The following is a 17918-nucleotide window of genomic DNA, read 5'->3' as shown; positions in this document are numbered from 1 at the left end:
CACACACACACACACACACACACACACAGATAAGTTCCATAACTTTAAAAAAAAAAATAGATGGAAGGGTAGGCATTCAGGTTAGTAGCTGCTGTTGCTCTCTCAGACAAATTTTTGTGGTATTATAAGGTCTGGGGCTTTTTTTTTCCTTTACTATAGCTTTGGTACCTTTTCCTTTTTTCCAATACCTTTTGAATGGACCCCTATTCCTAGGGGCTCACTACATTAATGTCAAACTTAGTTCCAGGACCTGATCAGCTTAAACCCACTGCAGATCAGACTTGAGCTCAAAAGATCCTCCGGGGCAGCTAGGTGGCGCAGTGGATAGAGCACTGGCCTGGGATTCAGGAAGACCTGAGTTCAAATATGGCAAAAAAAGATCTTCCAGCCTCAGCCTCCCCAGTAGCAGGGATTAAAGGCTTCACCACCACACCTGGCCCTCTCTTTGTCCTTTGTCCCCTTGCCATCTCATCTAAAAGCACATGTGGGACACTAATGTTAAGAGTCCAAGTGCGGTGGCTGTATTATGCTGGATGGTGAATACAGTTTTTGATAAATGTCTTCCAATTCTTTTTTGTTTCTCCTTTTCATTTTCAACTTTAAATAAACCTTCAACCTTAAACCATTCTTAGCTCACGGTTCAATGTACTCTGGATGACTTTTAGTGAGGTTTCTTTCCAAGATTACTTTAAACTGATTTCGGTTCACTGGTTCCCTCTGCTTTACTTGGTACTGCTGCTCATGATCTTTATCATCCTGCCCTCTCTGTAAAATTGTACAAACAGGTTTATATTTTAAAGTGGTGTTGCCTTTGGCTGCCGTTTTAACCTACCTGGCAATTAAGCCACCTGTTTGCTGCCTAACAGGCTATTTAGGTTCCTCTGGTCTCCTGGCTCTAGCGATTTATTTATTTCAATCACACGTCTAAGATTATTATAGTTTCTGTACTTTCCTTTGACTGTAACTCATTTTTCACTATCCATAACAGGTTAGAAGAGTTGTTTCAAGAAAGGAATTTGTGGAGTTGGTTTTGTCATGCAAACAAAAGCAACGATGATGTTAGATTTAAGGACCCAGAGGCAAGCTCGTCCAATCTCCTCATTTTACAGATAAGGAAAATGAGGCTGAAAGAGGTCAAGTGACTTGCCCAAGGTCACAAAAGTAGCAAAATGGCAGAGCTGGGATATACAAATACACTTCACACCATTTGACAAAGTGTTGAACACTAAGATAAAGGAAATACTATTATAGATTTTCTCCTGGTAATATCCAAGTGAGCCAGTCTTCTTTCCAAAAAGAAAGGGAGACACAAGTGTGTATGTATCTTTTTGACTTTCAGTTCAAGTCACTGTTACTCAAACACTAATGAAACAAATGGGTTGGGTTCAAGGGTCAACAAATGAGGGCAATTCATACCCCCTCCCAATTCACTCTTTTCATAACCCTTCTGGGGATAGCTTATCTCGCTGCTGCTTAAGTACTAATTTTTCCCGTGTTAGGGGGAGGATCTAGGCAGACTCATTCATTTGTGCAAAAGCCGTACCTTGCTCATGCTTTCCATGCCTCCTGCTACAACAATGCTGGACTCTCCAGTTCCAATAGACTGGGCCCCGAGGCACACGGCTTTGAGGCCTGACCCGCAGATCATCTGACAGCTCCAAGCTGGCACCGGGTAGGGGATTCCAGCCCCCACACTGGCCTGTCGAACAGGATTCTGACCACAACCTAAAAGGAGAGACTGCCAGAGTTAAGAGTTTGAACCAGAAAGAGTGGTAAGCACTCACAGGGATTAGTGAAGAAAGTGAGTTTTGACCTGGGGTTAGCAGAAGAGAGCAAGGGCTTTACAGTGAGTAGAAGCAAGAATGAGTGGAAGGCCCTCTAATGTGGTGGATTAGAGTCCTCCTGGGAAGTGTGGCTGATAGAGAGCCAGAAAGACCTGGGTTCAAATCCTGGATGTGACATACACTGACTGTGAGACTTTGAGCAAGTCAGTGTTCTAGGCAGCCCCTAAGTTTCTAAGTTGCAGAGAGGGTGCCTACCTGCAAAGGTGGAAGGAGTTTCCTCACCTGGAAATTCCCTTTTTAACCACTGAAATCACAGGTCTAGTCCCTATCCTCATTCCTGTTTGATTCAATCAACTACGGAACGACTAAAGAACAAAGAGAAATGCAAGAAAATAAGACAGTAGAGTTAGCTATGGTCAAACTTTAGGCTCTGCTTCTTTTTTCTTCATGCCTATAGCTCCACGGCAAAATGGAATACAGAGCACTAGGTCTGGATTCAAGAAGACCCAAATTCAAGTCTAGCCTCAGACACTAGCTGTAGGACCATGGGCAAGTCACTTAACCTTTGCCTGCTTCAGTTTCTTCAACTGTAAAATGGGTGGGGCAGTTAGGTGGCGCAGTGGATAGAGCACCCGCCCTGAAGTCAGGAGGACCTGAGTTCAAATCTGGCCTCAGACCAAACATCTGACATGTACTAGCAGTGTGACCCTGGGCAAGTCACTTAACCCTGATTGCCTCACTAAAAACAAACAAACAAACAAACAAAAAAAAAACCAAACAACCTGTAAAATGAGGATAATAATAGCACTTGCCTTCCTGGTGAGGATCAAATGAGGTATTTTTAAAGCACTTAGCATGTTGCCTAGTACATAAGAGGCACTTAATAAATGCTTTGTTTCCTTCCTTCTTTCCCCAAGGTAAGCAGAGGATGGTGGTGTCAAGTACTCTTATGTACCTCAGATCCCCTCCTAACCCTAGAGAAAAGTAACATGCAAATTTTATCCATGTTAAGATGTCACACTAAGATGTTAAGGACTAATGTGTTACCCTCTCAAGTCATAGCGATATTTTAACATCTGAAATTCGGTGTTAAGCTTACCTGCTGACAACACATGCCCAAAAATGACCTCAGACACATCTTCTGGAGCAACACCAGCCCTTTTCAAGACTTCTTTAATGACAGTGCAGCCCAGCTCATGGACAGGGACAGTAGATAAAGCACCATTAAGGGACCCTGAAAGAAAATATGAAAACATTCATTCTGAAACCTTAATTGAGCTTGTCACAGGGAAGCGGTTTTGAGAGAACACTACTAAGGTGTGTTTATCTCCTCCATCTCCTCTAATCCCAGCCCTCAGTTACGAAGTATCTGATTAAGTGTTAGGCATTGAAATATGACAAATGAAGACAGCTCTCTTTCAAAGAAAGCCTGGTCCTCTTTGGCATTTGTGATTCAGGGCTTTTGGCCCACTGATATATTGATGCAATAACTTATCAGAAATGATGCTAATGAATGGGTGAGTTATAGTCCTTAAATCCTGAGGCACTAAACTTCCACTTATAAACAAAACGCTGCAGCTGAGAGTCTGAAAAACCCAACTTCCAAATCCTGCCTCAGATCCTTAATAACTGCGTGACCCTGGGCAAGCTCCTTAACCTCTGTGCCTCAGTTTCCTCATCTATAAAATGGCCTTTAAGGTCCCTTCTAATAAGAGTTTGCTGGAGTCAGTTCTTAGTGGAGGACCTTAAATTTTCACTGAAGGCATTTACACCTCAAAAACCAGCAATTGTTACAAATCTTTCCCCAAGGTAAGCAGAGGATGGTGGTGTCAAGTACTCTTATGTACCTCAGATCCCCCCCCCCCAGCCCGGTTAAAAAACATTTACCAGCACAACTTTGCTTTCAACCATAAAATTATGATCCCGTGAACGCTCCATTCATTTCTCAATTAATGAACGTAACTCTTGTTTGCCTAGCTATATACCTTTCCCTAGCCTAGCTATTCCAAATTAAAACTAGAACCCAATGAACCCTTCATTTACTTCCCAATTAATGAACTACACCCTTGCTTGCCTTTAGATATACAGTAAAACTATAATTCAATGAAATCTCCCAATTAACGATCTCACTCTTACTTAGACGAGCGCCTCCCAAGCCCCAGTGCAGCAGTACCCCGCCCCCCGTAAACATGTGGTAAGATGACCCTGGGCAAGTCACTTAACCCCAATTGCCTCAACAAAAAGCAAAAAAAAACCCCAAAACATGTGGTAAGGTGATGGCGCTACTGGGCGCTGACCAATCAGACGCCAGCCCCGAGAGTGTATCTCTTCCCCAGCCAATGGCGGGGCCAGCATTCGAGCTGGTCCTATATCGGCGAGCCAATCACAGTCAGAGGAGCCAGGGGGGGCCGGGGGCGGGGCCATCCCACTACCTGGTGTCTCCCCCGTCGGTTCTCCCCCGCCCCGTCCCCTCGCGGGGCTCTCCTCCTTTCTCGCTTCCCCGTCCCGGACCACGCGAGGCCGCAGTCACGCAGGGGAGAGAACTCCCTGCCCCACACCGCCCCGGTCTAGGCCTCAAGGTCCCGGCACAGAGGTAGGGAAGCGAGCCAGCGCCGGCCGCTGCCGAGCCTCACACGCCTGGGCCCGCTCCGCGCGGCGTGGAGGCGGCCGCTCACCTATCGCAGTTCTGGCAGCCGAGACGATGGCCACGGGGTCCGAGCCTGCGCTCATCGTCCAGCTGGTCTCGGGATCCGGCGGCTGCGGCGGAGGCTGGAGCTCGACTGCACGACTTCCACGGAGCGTGCTGGCGACTCGACTCTCCGTGGCGGAGTGGGGCGCTGGCACCCTACCTTGGGAGGAGGGGTCCGGCAGAGAGACCCCTCCTCCTCCTCCTACCGCCTTCCCCACCCCTTCCTCCTCGGCCCGCCTCCAGGGCCAGTGCGCACTTCCTGGTGGGCGGTGGCCCCCCCTCGACCGAGCTGGGAGGCCGAGGGAGGGGCGCGGCCCTGCGGGGCTACCCCACTCTCTGAACGCATTCGGTCTGCGAACCCAGTCACGCATCGAACCAACTCCTGCGCGCGGCTCCGCCCTCCCCTCCCCCATCCCCCGGTGCTGCAGCGCTGCTGGGAAGCCTGGGACCCCCAGGTGGTGCGGGCATCCATCTCCTTATTCTTTAACTGGGAAATTCCATCCGCATTGAGACAGGAATTCAAAACTGGACACCGAGGAGAATGAGTTTAACTTTTTTTTTTTTAAATTTTGAGTTCCAAATTCTCTTCCTCCAACCTCCCATACCCACTGAGAAGGCAAGCAATATGATATCAATTGTACATGCGAAATCATGCAAAACATATGCGAATCCGTTTTGAAAGGGGGTATCTGTTGGGTTACGTATTCCGCATTTCTAGTCTTTCCTAGATGGCCAAATTTGCACAATTGCCAGTGTTCACTCCTTTGAACGTACATATCTTAAGAGGAAACTCTTCCCTGCTCCAGTCCTTCCTCCCTACTCAGCTGTCAAATTAATGTTTCTTAAAATGCAGGTCTGACCACGTCACCTTCCTATTCAATAATCTCCATTTGCTCCCTATTGCCTCCAGGATCGGGTATAAAATTTCAATTAAATAAACATTTACTGAACACCTACAGTGCTCCTGGCAATCGCTAGGGTATTTGTATACCTAAGAGGCAAAAGACAATTTCTGCCTTCAAGGAGCAATCTGATGGGGGAGACGATGCAAATAAATAAGAAGCCAGCTAGTTACAGGATAAATAGGAAATAATTGACTGAGGGAAAGTACTGGAATTAAAAGGGGTTAGGGAAGGCTTCTTGTTGGAGATGGGATTTTAGTTGATACTTGGAGGAAGCCAGGGTGGTCAGTAGACAAAACAGAGGAGAGAGAATGTTCCAGGCATGGAGAGTAGTCCAAGAGACTGCCTAGAGCCGAGAGATGGAGGGTCTTATCTGGTTTGTGGAACAACCTGGAGGCCAGTGTCACAGGATCGGAGTACATGTTGGGAAGTAAAGTGTAAGAAGACTGGAAAGGTAGGAGGGGGCTAGGTTATGAAGGGCTTTGAATACCAAACAGTATTTTGTATATCCTTCTGATAGCAAAAGCCAAAAATCTGTCTTTTACGGGCTTTCCTAACTTGATCCCTCCCTAACTTTTCAGACACCTTATTTCCTTTTCTTATTTACCCCACCTTTTTGTTGTTGAGGTGACGAGAAGTGTTTATTATAAAGAAGTGTTTAAAATGCTACACTAGATCATTATTAGATTCAATGTGATGCTATTCTCCCATCTCTAGCGATTCCCCTTTTGCTTGGTGTGATCCAGTGACGCTGGCTTCTGCAGTGCCTTCCCTCTGGGATTACCTCCTAGTTATCTTTTAGTGTCTTGTTTGTATGTGGCTGTTTGCATGTCGTCGTCCTCTTCCCCCGTCCTCCCCCTTAGATTGTGAGCTCTTGAAGATAAGGGTTGTTTTTTGCCTTTCTTGAATCCTTAGTACTTCATACAGTGGCAGACATATAACTAATTAATTATTGCCTAATTAATGTTGATTGGACTTGCTGACTGGGTAAATATAGTAATGCCCCTGCCAAAGATGACATGAAGTGGCCTTAATGTCTTCACAGGAGTAAAAGGTAGGAGGTATTTCTTAACTGTCTCTATACCCTCTCAGGAACTCTGACAATTATATTCTTAAGTATTTCTTCTGCTTGTCAATTTGAATTTTCCTGGAAGATGAACTAGCAGTTAGTTGGAAAAGTGTTGAATCTGCTATTAGAAGACCCTGATCCAAATCCTACCACTTACCATCTGTTTAACCGTGGGCAGGTTACTTCATTTCTCTGAGCCTAAATTTCCTCATGGAAAATGACAGGTTTAGACTAGATGATCTCTAAGGTAATCTGGAAGCTTTTGAGTGTATGAGTCATTCTTATCTTCATTACTCTAAAACAAAATCATTTCACAGTTCCAGGGTTCTTTACTAGATCCTATACCCAGTGAATCAGGCCCAGTTCCTGCCTCTTGGTAGGAGCTTTGTGTATCAAAGACATCAGACACAAGTAAACATGTAAAGTGAGGTGCAGATAATTTTTACAAATGATTGAATAATTAAATCAAATAGGGGATTAAATATTCATTTTGTTCAAGTAAAGGGTAAAGGCATTGGTGGGGCAGTGAGTTGCTAAAACTCAGTATGTCCCCAACTGAGTTAATAAACCCTTCCAATAGCATCCTTTCCTCAAAACTTCACCCTTCTGAATTCTCCACTTCTGTCCTTGTGAGCACCATTTATCTTATCTTTCATGCTGGAAACTGGTGCTTCCTTTGACTTTTTTTTCTCTTTTTTACTTCTCATATCCAAACAGTTACAACATCACGATCCTACTGAGTGTCTATCCATTCCCTAATAACCAATGTTAACAGGATTTTTACTGAGCCAGTCTCTAACCTGAGAATGCTCGGAGCCACACCAAGCAGGCCTAGAGATGGGAGTGCCAGTAATCAAACAGTTTAATCAGTTTCAGAGTGAGGAATGTTCTCTTAGCTGAAGTAAAAGCACAGGTTATATATACTTAAACCACAACTGGGGAAGGTGGATTATAAACAATAGTTTAGTAGTTTCCCATGAGAAATACAATACAATACAACAATTCTGGAGTCAAGTCTTTAGGGGTTGTGACCACCTCCGCTAAAGTATAGAAGCAGAGTTCTGTGATAGGAACAGGTTTTTCAGTCTTTGATTCGATTCAATTAAGGATGGTTGTGAACATTGTCAGAGGTTTGTTTTTTTTTGTTTGTTTGGTTTTTTTTTGTCGTTGAGTCATTTTCTTTTTTTTAATTATTAATTTATTTTGATTTATCAACAATCATTTACATAAGCTTTTGAGTTTTAAATTTTTCTCCCTCTTCCTCCCCAAGACAGCTCCCAATCTGATATAGCAGAGTTTTGATTAATCAGTTTAAGCTCCATTACGAGTTCTGACTCCCGACCCAGAGGGGCAGCTCTTGAGAAAACGAAATTATTAGTATATTCATTACACATGTCATATCGATTGTATGTTCAAAGCCTTCAGTGGCTCTCTGCTGGAAAGTTCAAGTGTTAGCTATCATTGTTATTATTGCCAGGAGTCTGGCAATGCTGTTGCCTGACTTGGATGACTCTGTGTCTGCTAGGGACAGGAGACCTGCTCCCTACTGATAATTACTGGCAGACATGCAGAGCCAACTCAAAGGCAGCCCTTCACTTCATTGTTAACTTGGAAGTAAATTGAGTGGTCACAGCAAGGCAACCTCTGGGAAGCCTGTATCTACATACACAGGAGTACAACCACAGTCTCATAGACCTTAAAAGCCCAAGGCAGGTATGGAGCCCATGGAGTTCAGGCACAGGGACTGAGGAGGGGGAACAAAGAGGAAGAGGAAAGAGAAATGCAACATCAGATTTACCTTTAAAATTTTCTGCTTTTCAGAGGCTGAGCTTTTTGTTGTGTCCTGGAGGTATTTTATGTACTATTGAAAGATTTCCTTTGATGTTTTCCTAGAAGGTCCATTTACATGGGAAATGTTCTCATCTATATTGAGGAAGTAAGGACTGACCTGTAACTTCATGGAAACTGTCCTATGCTGTTCTAGTTAAAATTATAACCAGTGGAGTTCCAGTAAAGTTCAACAACTGACTCTCTGAAAAAAAAAAAGGACACAGGACACACTTTTGAGTTTAACCTGCATTATTGGCAAGTTGTCCACCAGTTTGTTAAATCCAAACAATCAACAAAAAGAAAACTTTGATTTGTAGTATTTGCCTGTTTCTGAGGTATACATGCTCCCACTGAAAATTTAACAATCTTCAAGGCAGCAGATCCAAGCTGGCTACAGCATACCCTTGATTATATCCCATACATACAGAGTCAATTGGATGATTAAGAAAATTATCTAGATAATTCAGTCCATAAACTACTTGCCTAAAGTATTTTGGGATCTTTTTTTTTTTAAGGGAATAAAGAGGGCAGGTTTGATTATTCAAATTATGGCCCCAATTCTTTTTACCTTTTGTATTGAAACAAGCAAAGAGTATTTATGGCAGCTAGGTGGTGAGGTGGATAGAGTGCCCCTGGCCTGGAGTCAGGAGGACCTGAGTTCAAATGTGACCTCAGACACTTAGTAGTTGTGTGCCCCTGGACAAGTCATTTAACACTTTGCCTCAGTTTCTTCATCTGTAAAATGAGCTGGAGAAGGAAATGGCAAACCACTTCTGTATCTTTGCCAAGAAAACCCCAAATGGGGTCATGAAGAGTAAGGTACAACTAATTGACTCAACAACAACAAAAGATATTTATACACCAACTTACACTTACTTAAACATAGCTAAATAAACTGGTTGATCAAAACTGTGGTGATTTAAACTGCCTGTGTTATTGTTTTCTTCAAGATAAGTATCAAGGGTAAGATTCATCAGTGTTTCAGTTATATTTGCAATCAGGCTATTTGCATATGTACTCACCTATCTTCCTATAGGTACACCAGTTCTTAAACTAGTTCTACACAAACTGGAAAAGCATAACGACTATTCTAAGCCAACTGGATTAGCAACATTTTTTGAAAGATTGTAAATAATAGAATATGTGGTATTTATAGGACATACAAGTGTCGAGAAATTGATTTATAATTCAACTCAACAAATGTAAGTAACCGTGGCCTCAAGGCAAGTTGTTAATACTTTCTTCATTGGTGGATATTGATTGCTCCATGATCCACATCTTCATGAGAGTGGAATTCAAGAAAGCGTGGGAGAAGAGAAATCCTGGTCTTTTGGCTTCCAGCTTCTCTTCAGGGAGAGAAGAACTCTGGGAAGAAGCTGATAGGTAGAGGAGCAGCACCTTAGTCATGTTCCTACATGTAAGGGTATGACTAAGTGGAGAGAAGTGATGTGTATGAGAGATGCCATCAAGGTAACACTGGAAAGATTTAGCAACAGTATGCATATGGGGGGTCAATGAGAGGGAAAAGCTGAGGCTGACATCAACATTGTGAGCCTGAGTAACTGGAAGGATTGTGAATTCTTCAACAGTAGTAGGGAAGTTCAGAGGAAGGGTGGATTTTGGGGAAAAGATCATCGATTCAGTTTTCCATATGTTGAGTTTGAAATGACTATAGGACTTCCAGTTTGAGAGGCAAAAGGCAGTTGTGGGACAGGAACTCAGGAGAGACTGGACTGGGGCTGGATATATAAACCTGGAAATCAGCCACATAGAGACAATAATTGAACCCACAGAGCTAATGAGGTTTTCAAGAGAGCTGGTGGAAGGAAGGAAGGAAATAAGAATTTATTAAGTGTCTACTATGTGCCAGGCACTATGCTAAGCACTTTACAGATATTATCCTATTATCTCTTTTAATTCAACTTCTAGCCTATCTGAAGCTTTCACATGAATAGCTAGGATAGAAATCCCAGATAATATATACAATGATAACAATTTTGTAAAGACAAATAACAGGCTGAATACAAAGCCCTGGGGAACACCCACAGTTAAGGGATATGAACTAGGTAATGAACCGGCCAAGGAAACTGAGAAGGAGCAATTACATAGGCAGGAAGAGAGCTATGAGAAAGTAGTATCGTGAAAACCTAGAAAGGAGAGAATATCTGGAAACGGAGAATAACAACATTTTCAAATCCTGCCCATTAGGTCAAGAAGGATCAGAATTGAAAAGTGGCCATTAGATTTGGTAACTTTGCTAACTTTAGTGAGGGCAGTTTCAGCAAATGATGAAGTCAGAAGCAGGTTGTGGAGGCTTTGGAAGACAGTTGAGAGGAAAACCAAGATGTTGGAGTAATAGGAAGTACAGCAAGCTCCTTCCATTACCACCCCCCAAAACTCCTCCAAACAAATCTAGAAAACATACCAGATCAAATCCTGACTGGGAAATCGAAGGGGAAAAAAGAGTGAGTTTGTTCCCTAGCCCAGGTCAGCATGGGGAGATAAAAAGGTCTATGGATGTTGTAGACAGAGTCCGGCCAGGTGTGTGCTTGGAGCATTTCAGTATGGGGAGAGGCTGTGCATTGGGACAAGAAGAGGTCCCAGATCCAGCACAGAGGGGCCTGACTTTGTGTAAAGTGCAGGAACAAGTAACAACTGAGAGTTCTGTCATTTACTACCCTGTTTTGGATCATAGATACAGGGCCAACTGAGGAGGGGACCTGTACCTAGAGGTGGCATGCCAGGGTGAGGAATGGTTTCAGGCCTTAGGCTGTACACTGAGTAAGGAGCAAGTTCAGAAGGTGTCAGCAGCTGTGTGGCTCAGAGCTCAAGAGCAGATCAGGGTCTCAGTTCCAGCTTCTAGCCCATTTGGAAGCTTTCAGAGGAATAGCTAGGCTAGAATTCCAGGTAAGTTATCCAGTGATAACAATATTGTAAAGACAAAGAACTTTGAAAGACTTGGGCAATAATGACCAACCAAGATTCCGGAGAACTAATGAAGAAATGTGCTATCCATGTGCTAATAGAGCAATGAAAGATTCAGAGTACCGAACGAGACTTTTTAGGGGTAGAGAATGGCCAATGTGGAAATTTGTTTTGCTCAATTATAGATGTTTGCAACAGGGGTTTTGATTTTTCTTTCTTAATGGGGAGGGGAGAGGAAAGCAGAGAGTCAGAGCAAGTCAGATTTCTACTGATTGAAAACAAATAACATTTAATTTAAAAAACAGTTATTTCTGTAGCCTCTGCAGTGACAAATAGTATCATTCGAAAGCTGAAGATGGCCCTGGAGAGTAGTATATGCCATACTTCTTGATAGTCCAGAATACTCTGTGGCTGCAGAATTTTCATTGCCAAATTACAGTTATCAATTTTTATTAAGAATTATGAGACACCGTTATGGTAAATGAGCAAACCACTATATTTTTGTTGTTCATTAGAAAAAGGCGCCGTGTCAGGAAATTATAATATTTTTTGTTTAATAAATGCTTCTTCCCTTCCCCTTGTGAAATGGTCCCTCTTGTTGGGTCACTTCTCAGTTGAACCTGAGTAGGTTATAGTTGCAGCTGTAGCACTCACAAAATCTCTAGACCCTGAAGAAATCATTGCTCCAAAATACAAAGGATGTCTGTGAGGATTGACCAATTGCTAGGCCCTGGTTAACAGAAGTGACTTCGTATTTGGCCACGGACTGACCCACCTATGTACCAGGAAGTTCCTATGTACCCAGTACTGGTTGAGCCAGTTACATTTAGATAAAGAATGCTAGATTCTACTGATTATAATCAGTTTAGTAAACAACCTTAATCCATATAAGGTTAGCAAACTTTCCTAATTGCAATGTCCTTATCACTCCCCATTATTAAGGGGGGTTGGGAGGGTCATAGTCCAGATCACCTGTGATTGACTGTCCCTTAGGGTCTCCCTCTTGTGAATCTGCTCAGTAACAACAATTGGAGATAAGGGCAGAGATCCAGAGACCTAGGCTTGTAATTGAGGTACCTATTCCATTGTATGAGCCACCATTTTTGTGTCCATGTGACCATAGGGCTGAGAAGTCCCATGCTTACATACTTGTGAGAAATAAATTGCTTGACTTGTGATCCTGTGAGCATTTGCATTCTCTCTGTACCTCACCCATCATCTCCTCACAGTGGCCCAGGCCATAGGATGGTTGCCATGTCTTAGTTATATCAGTATAATTATGATAAGGGCAAGGGCAGGTGTTGGCTTTAAGTGAGTGGCAACCTGGAGTGGGGGTGGGGGGCGGGAAAGGGAAGGTGAGTGAAGAGAAGTAGGGTGGAGGGAAATTATGCTCACGGGTCATAGCCTATGATTTGTGAGTATTTTAGAGAGTGGATGAATGTACTGTTCTGGTAATATTTTGAATTAAAATGTCTCAATTAAAAAAAAAAAGACACTGCTTTGAACCATAGGCTTCTTCAATATTCTCCCAATTACTTCCTCACACCCCAGATGCACTGGTTCCTTGGAAAGCTGTTTGTATTTATATATTTATGATGCTTTCTCAGACCTTGGAGTACAGTATTCCACCCAGCTCAGCTGCCTAGGAACAAAGAGAGTTAAGGCAAGATTACTCACTCTTAGAGATGAGATCTTCTCAGCTTCCAGAAATGCCCTGTATTTGATAATAATAGGAGCTAATATTTATTATAGCATTTTCTATGTGCCAGACACTGTGCTAAGCACTTTAAAAATAGCTCATCTGATCCTCACTACCACCTCACTTGTAGCTGCTATTGTTCAGTCATTTCAGTTATGTTTTACCTTTCATGACCACTTTTTTTTTCTGGTTTTCTTTTTTTAGCAAAGATACTGTAGGGGTTTGCCATTTCTTTCTCCAGCTCATTGGAGAGATGAGGAAACTGAGGCAAACAGGATGAAGTGACTTGCCCAGGGTTACACAGCTAGTGTCTTGAGGGTGGATTTGAACTGAGGTCTTCCTGACTCCGGGCCCAGAGCTCTATGCACTGCACCACCTAGCTGCCCTTTGATCGTCTGTTTATTGATCTTTTAATTTAGCCTGATTTCACAGGAGCATAGACTTGAGAAATGGTCAGAATCTTAGAGAGAATTCTGTATGTTCATTAGAATCACAGAATTTTAAAAGTTATGCAGGATCATCTGAGTCTAATCCCTTCCTGAAACGTGATAATTAATAGAGGAAAAGGACCAGCATTAACGGGTATCAGGAAGGGCTTCTCTCAACATTTGTGATTTTAGCTGAAACTTGGAGTAAGCTAGGGAAGCCAGAAGGCAGAGATGAGGAGGGAGAACATTCCAATCATGGAGGATAGCTAGTGACCGCCAGTTGGTGGCAACGTTGTCAGTTGCTTCAGTCACGTCTGACTGTGACCCTATTTGGGATTTTCTTGGCAAAGATAATGTAGTGGTTTGCCATTTTCTTCACCAGTTCATTTTACAGATGAGGAAACTGAGGCAAATAGGGTTAAATGACTTGCTCAGGGTCACACAGCACCTGAGGCTGGATTTGAACTCGGGTCCTCCTGACTTCAGACCTGCCACTCTATTTGCTGCGTAACCAGTTGGTAGATGCAGTATAACAGCAAGGAAGCCACCATCATTGGATCAGTAGGAAGGAATCAGGTCATGAAGCGCTTTGAAAGACAGAAAGGTTTTATATTTGATCCTGTAGATGATGAAACACTGGAGTTTACTAAACAGAAGGAAAGAAGGGTCATACCTGTCTTGTAGGAAGAGTAATTTCACAGTTGAGTGGAGGATGGATTGGAGTCAGGAAGAGACCTGAGGGAGACCAACCAACAGGTTATTGAAGTAGTCCAGGTATGAAGGGACAATGGCCTGCACAAGGGTGGTGACAGTATTAGAAGAGGGAGTATATGAGAAGTGCTATGAAGAAAAAATGGACAGGCCTTGGCAGCAGAATTAGCCTGGAAAGATGGCCTCATGCGACTGTGAAGAGCTTTAAATGTCAAAATAAGTTTCATATTTTAACCTCAAACCAACAGGGAGTCATTCAGCCTTTTTGAGCAGAAATAACAGGGTCAGACTTGCATTTTAGGAATATTAATTTGACAGCTGTGTGGAGAATGAGTTGGAGAAAGGAGAAAAAATTGGAGGCAGTGAGACTAATTAGAAAGCTATTACAATTGTCCAAGGAAAGGCGATGAGGACCTGGATTGTGGTCATTGTTTTGTGAGTTAAGACAAAGAGATGACTGTAAGAGATGTTGTGTACATGGAACTGAGAAGACTTGGCCACTGAGTGCACATGTGAGGTAAGACTGAAATAAAGGATAACTTTTAGGTTGAGGGACCTGGGTGATTTCAAGAATGGTGGTACCCTCAACACAAAAAGGAAAATTAGGATAAAGAGTGGATTTTAGGAGAAAGATAATGAGTTGTTTTGGGCACATTATGCTTGAGAAGACTATGGGGCATCTAAGTAGGGGTGTCAAGCGGCAGTTAGGGATGCAGAATTGACATTTGGGAGAGAAATGAAAATGGGATATGAGCTATCTGCATAAATGATAATTTAATCCGTAGGGGCTGGTGAGCTCACCAAGTAAGTACATATAGAGAAGGGGCTTGGGACAGAACTTTAGGATACAGTCACGTAGAGGGAAGGTTATTTACCTGTAAAAGAGACAGGATATTCAGACAGGTAGGAAGAGATCCATGACAGAGCACTGTCACAAAAAGCCATCAGGGAGAAAGTATCCAGAAAAAGTAAGTAGTTAACAAGAGGAGAGAGAAAGAAATATTATCTTAGACAGTAATTACCATTGAGTGAAGAGAAGTCCAATAGAAATCTATGGCATAGGATCACAGATCACAAGTTTAGAGCAGAAAGGGACCTCGGAGATCATCTCCAACAACTGGGGTCCAAAGAGGTTGGCTTGCCCAAGTGTCATCACACAGGTACTAGATGACAGGTGGTCTATGAATGCAGGTCTTTTGAATCCAGATCCAGTGTTCTTTCCACTCTGCCTTTATAGTCTCTCAAGGGGTGGAGAAATAGAAGGGAAGCAAGGAAGTAGAAGCAATCAGGATAGAAAGTTTTTTTTAGGAGTTCAGGCCATCAAAGGAAAGAAGATATAGGCTGGTGTGAGGGTATGGTAGGAGGCACTTTTATTTCTCCCAAATCCCTACTCATTCTGGATATTCTACTTCCAATTTCTCCTACACATTCATTGCACTCTGCTGCCTTACTCGATTCTCTTAGCCTTCTTTCTCCTTTCTTCTGTCCCCATCCTGCTAACTCTCCCCCTATGTTCTATCTTCTGGAGACTTCGTTTTGTCCTCATAGATTTTTATTTGGAAAAAAATATAATTGTGTCCACTTTCAAACAGATTTTGTTCTTTGGTCTCCTGTATGTGCTGAAAGCACAAGAAAAAGCATAAGTGACTCAGACAATCCAAGATAGATATATTATTCCCCAACATTTACTTAAGGATTAAAAATATTATGATATGGTCATGTCCACACAGGGGAAAAATAGCAGTGCTTTTCAGTTTAGTCTTTTACATGTTAGCTCATTTGTTCCTTGCAACAATCCCTGAAGGCAAGTAATGCAAGGATTATCCCCATTTTACAGATGAGGAAACTGAGGCCGAGACATATAGACGTGGTTTGCCTGGGGTTAGTTTCATTGCACATATTCCCATTAGAAATAAGCCTACTTTCTGATTGTTCTTCATCGCAGAAACGAACTCCCCAGATGCTCCTTTCCTTTTTGTCACTGATTCAATCAATGGGAATGAAAACATGCTCCCCACTTTCACTTCAGCATCAATCCCATTCTTCAGCTTCTCAGGCTGAGAATTAGCCTCTTCATCTCTACCATCCAACAAATACTGGTTACTGCTATTTAACATTTTCTACGAACCACACCAAAAGATCAGTTCCTTATCAACATTTGAATGAAACTTCCTTCAACCAACAGCATTTTCCCTGACATTCCCACCAAGTATTAAACCTCTACATTTCCACTAAATATGAAATCTCTCTGAGCCTGTTTACTCAGATGTAAAATGAGAGAAATAGCACCCACTTCAGAGGGTTTAGTGAGGATTGGGAATGTAAAATAATTTGCAAGCCTTAGAATGACACATACCAATTGTTATTATATTATTAATAATTTCAACATTTGACTTCAGCATCTTAATTCACCCTCCTAATCTTCAGTCATTCCTAAAAATCCAGTTTCTTGATATTTGGATCACAATTCTCTCATTTTTCTGCTTCTATGTGATACACAGGATTACTAAGTGCCAAACAAAGAAGATCTGACCCATGATACATTTCACAATCTCTAGATGAGCTCTACTTTAACAGGGCCTTGGCTCACCTTGTCATCTGTCCAAAATCTTGACTCTAGTAACCAATGGTCATTCTAGTCCCTCACAGCTAAGAGCTTGCTTATTTTTTCTCAATTGTTGGAAAAGATTTCACCCGCTTACTCTTTAATTCTTAGTCTTTCCCTTTTATGTCAGATGAAACATCCCATTAGTTGTATTCTGTATTGTCACCCTCCCATGCCATAAAAGACCAGTTTTTCTGACTCATGCCTTCTCTTTCTAGCATCTTTAATCTTTCTTCTATCTACTGACTTATTTCTCATTGGCTTTAAAAACTTCTTAACTTTTCCTCTGTCTTCCAAATATATATATATATATATATATATATATATATAGGCTATGCTGTTTTCTTTATCATCTAACATTCTTAGAGAGATGTTCTATTCCAAAGGTCTTATTTTCTGCCTTCCTCTACAACTTTTTGCAAAACTGACTTTTCCACCATTTTACTGTTCTAAGATAAAATACAGCCTTTCTACTCTTGACCACCACACTCCATTTTCTTTCCTCCCTTGACTTCTATGACATTCTACTTTCCTAGTAATTGTCTGTTTGGCAATTTTCCATCTTCCTGCCCATACAGTAACTATGAGTATTCTCAGGGTTCTACACCTGGCATCCTGGTCCCATTCTATCTCTTATCAAGGAAGTTCATCAAGTCCAATGGTTTCATCTTCTACCTTCTTCATGATTCTTAAACCTCCATTTCCAGCATCTACCATTCTTGTTTGCATATGCTTAGCTTACAGGTCAGATCTCTACTTGTATTGTTGCTGCTGGAAAAACTAAAATCATGATTCTCCTCTAAACATCCTGTTCTTTTACCACCACTTCAGCTTACTCTCCCCATTGAGTTTCCAAGTCCTGCCACTGGACTGAGTTTCCTTTCTCTTGTATAACCACCATCCATGTCCAGGCCTCAACAGCTCATGCACTATTGGTCTTCTAAGTCTCCTGTACTTCCAATTCTTCCAATTAAAGAATTGTTCCTAAAGTAGAATGAATTGGAAAAAATACAGATAACAGAATTATCTCTTGTAAATAAAATTTCCATGTAATTCTCCTGCAGTGCTCCCTTAAATCTCTTGTTCTCCAACTCAGCATCTCTAGTCAAGGATAAAACGTAAGAAAAGTAAGAGATTTGCTGATTTCCATGACCAAAGGCACACCATGGAGAGACAGACAAAAGAGGAATCTACCTTTGGTGACAACTATTTTATACAAAGCATTCTTTTTTATTAACCACTTCCAAGATATCTTGTCTATTTAATCTCATACCAT

General features: G+C 42.1%; 1 protein-coding gene across 1 annotated transcript in view; it reads right to left on the bottom strand.

Annotated features, from left to right (window-relative positions):
- LOC114031429 (acetyl-CoA acetyltransferase, cytosolic-like) overlaps positions 1-4684 on the bottom strand; it is a 12853-nt gene extending 8169 nt beyond the window's left edge. The window contains exons 1-3 of the mRNA XM_027846500.1: positions 4460-4684; positions 2884-3018; positions 1544-1725 (exon numbers count right to left, since the gene is read on the bottom strand). Coding sequence (XP_027702301.1) covers positions 1544-1725; positions 2884-3018; positions 4460-4514 — 372 coding nt within the window. The 5' untranslated portion in view covers positions 4515-4684. The remainder of the gene's footprint in view (positions 1-1543; positions 1726-2883; positions 3019-4459) is intronic.
- Positions 4685-17918: the final 13234 nt, after the last annotated feature.

This window comes from Vombatus ursinus, unplaced genomic scaffold, assembly GCF_900497805.2.
Source record: "Vombatus ursinus unplaced genomic scaffold, bare-nosed wombat genome assembly UNPS02015175.1, whole genome shotgun sequence".
Classification (NCBI taxonomy): domain Eukaryota; kingdom Metazoa; phylum Chordata; class Mammalia; order Diprotodontia; family Vombatidae; genus Vombatus; species Vombatus ursinus.
This window is presented reverse-complemented; position numbering and strand designations above follow the sequence as displayed.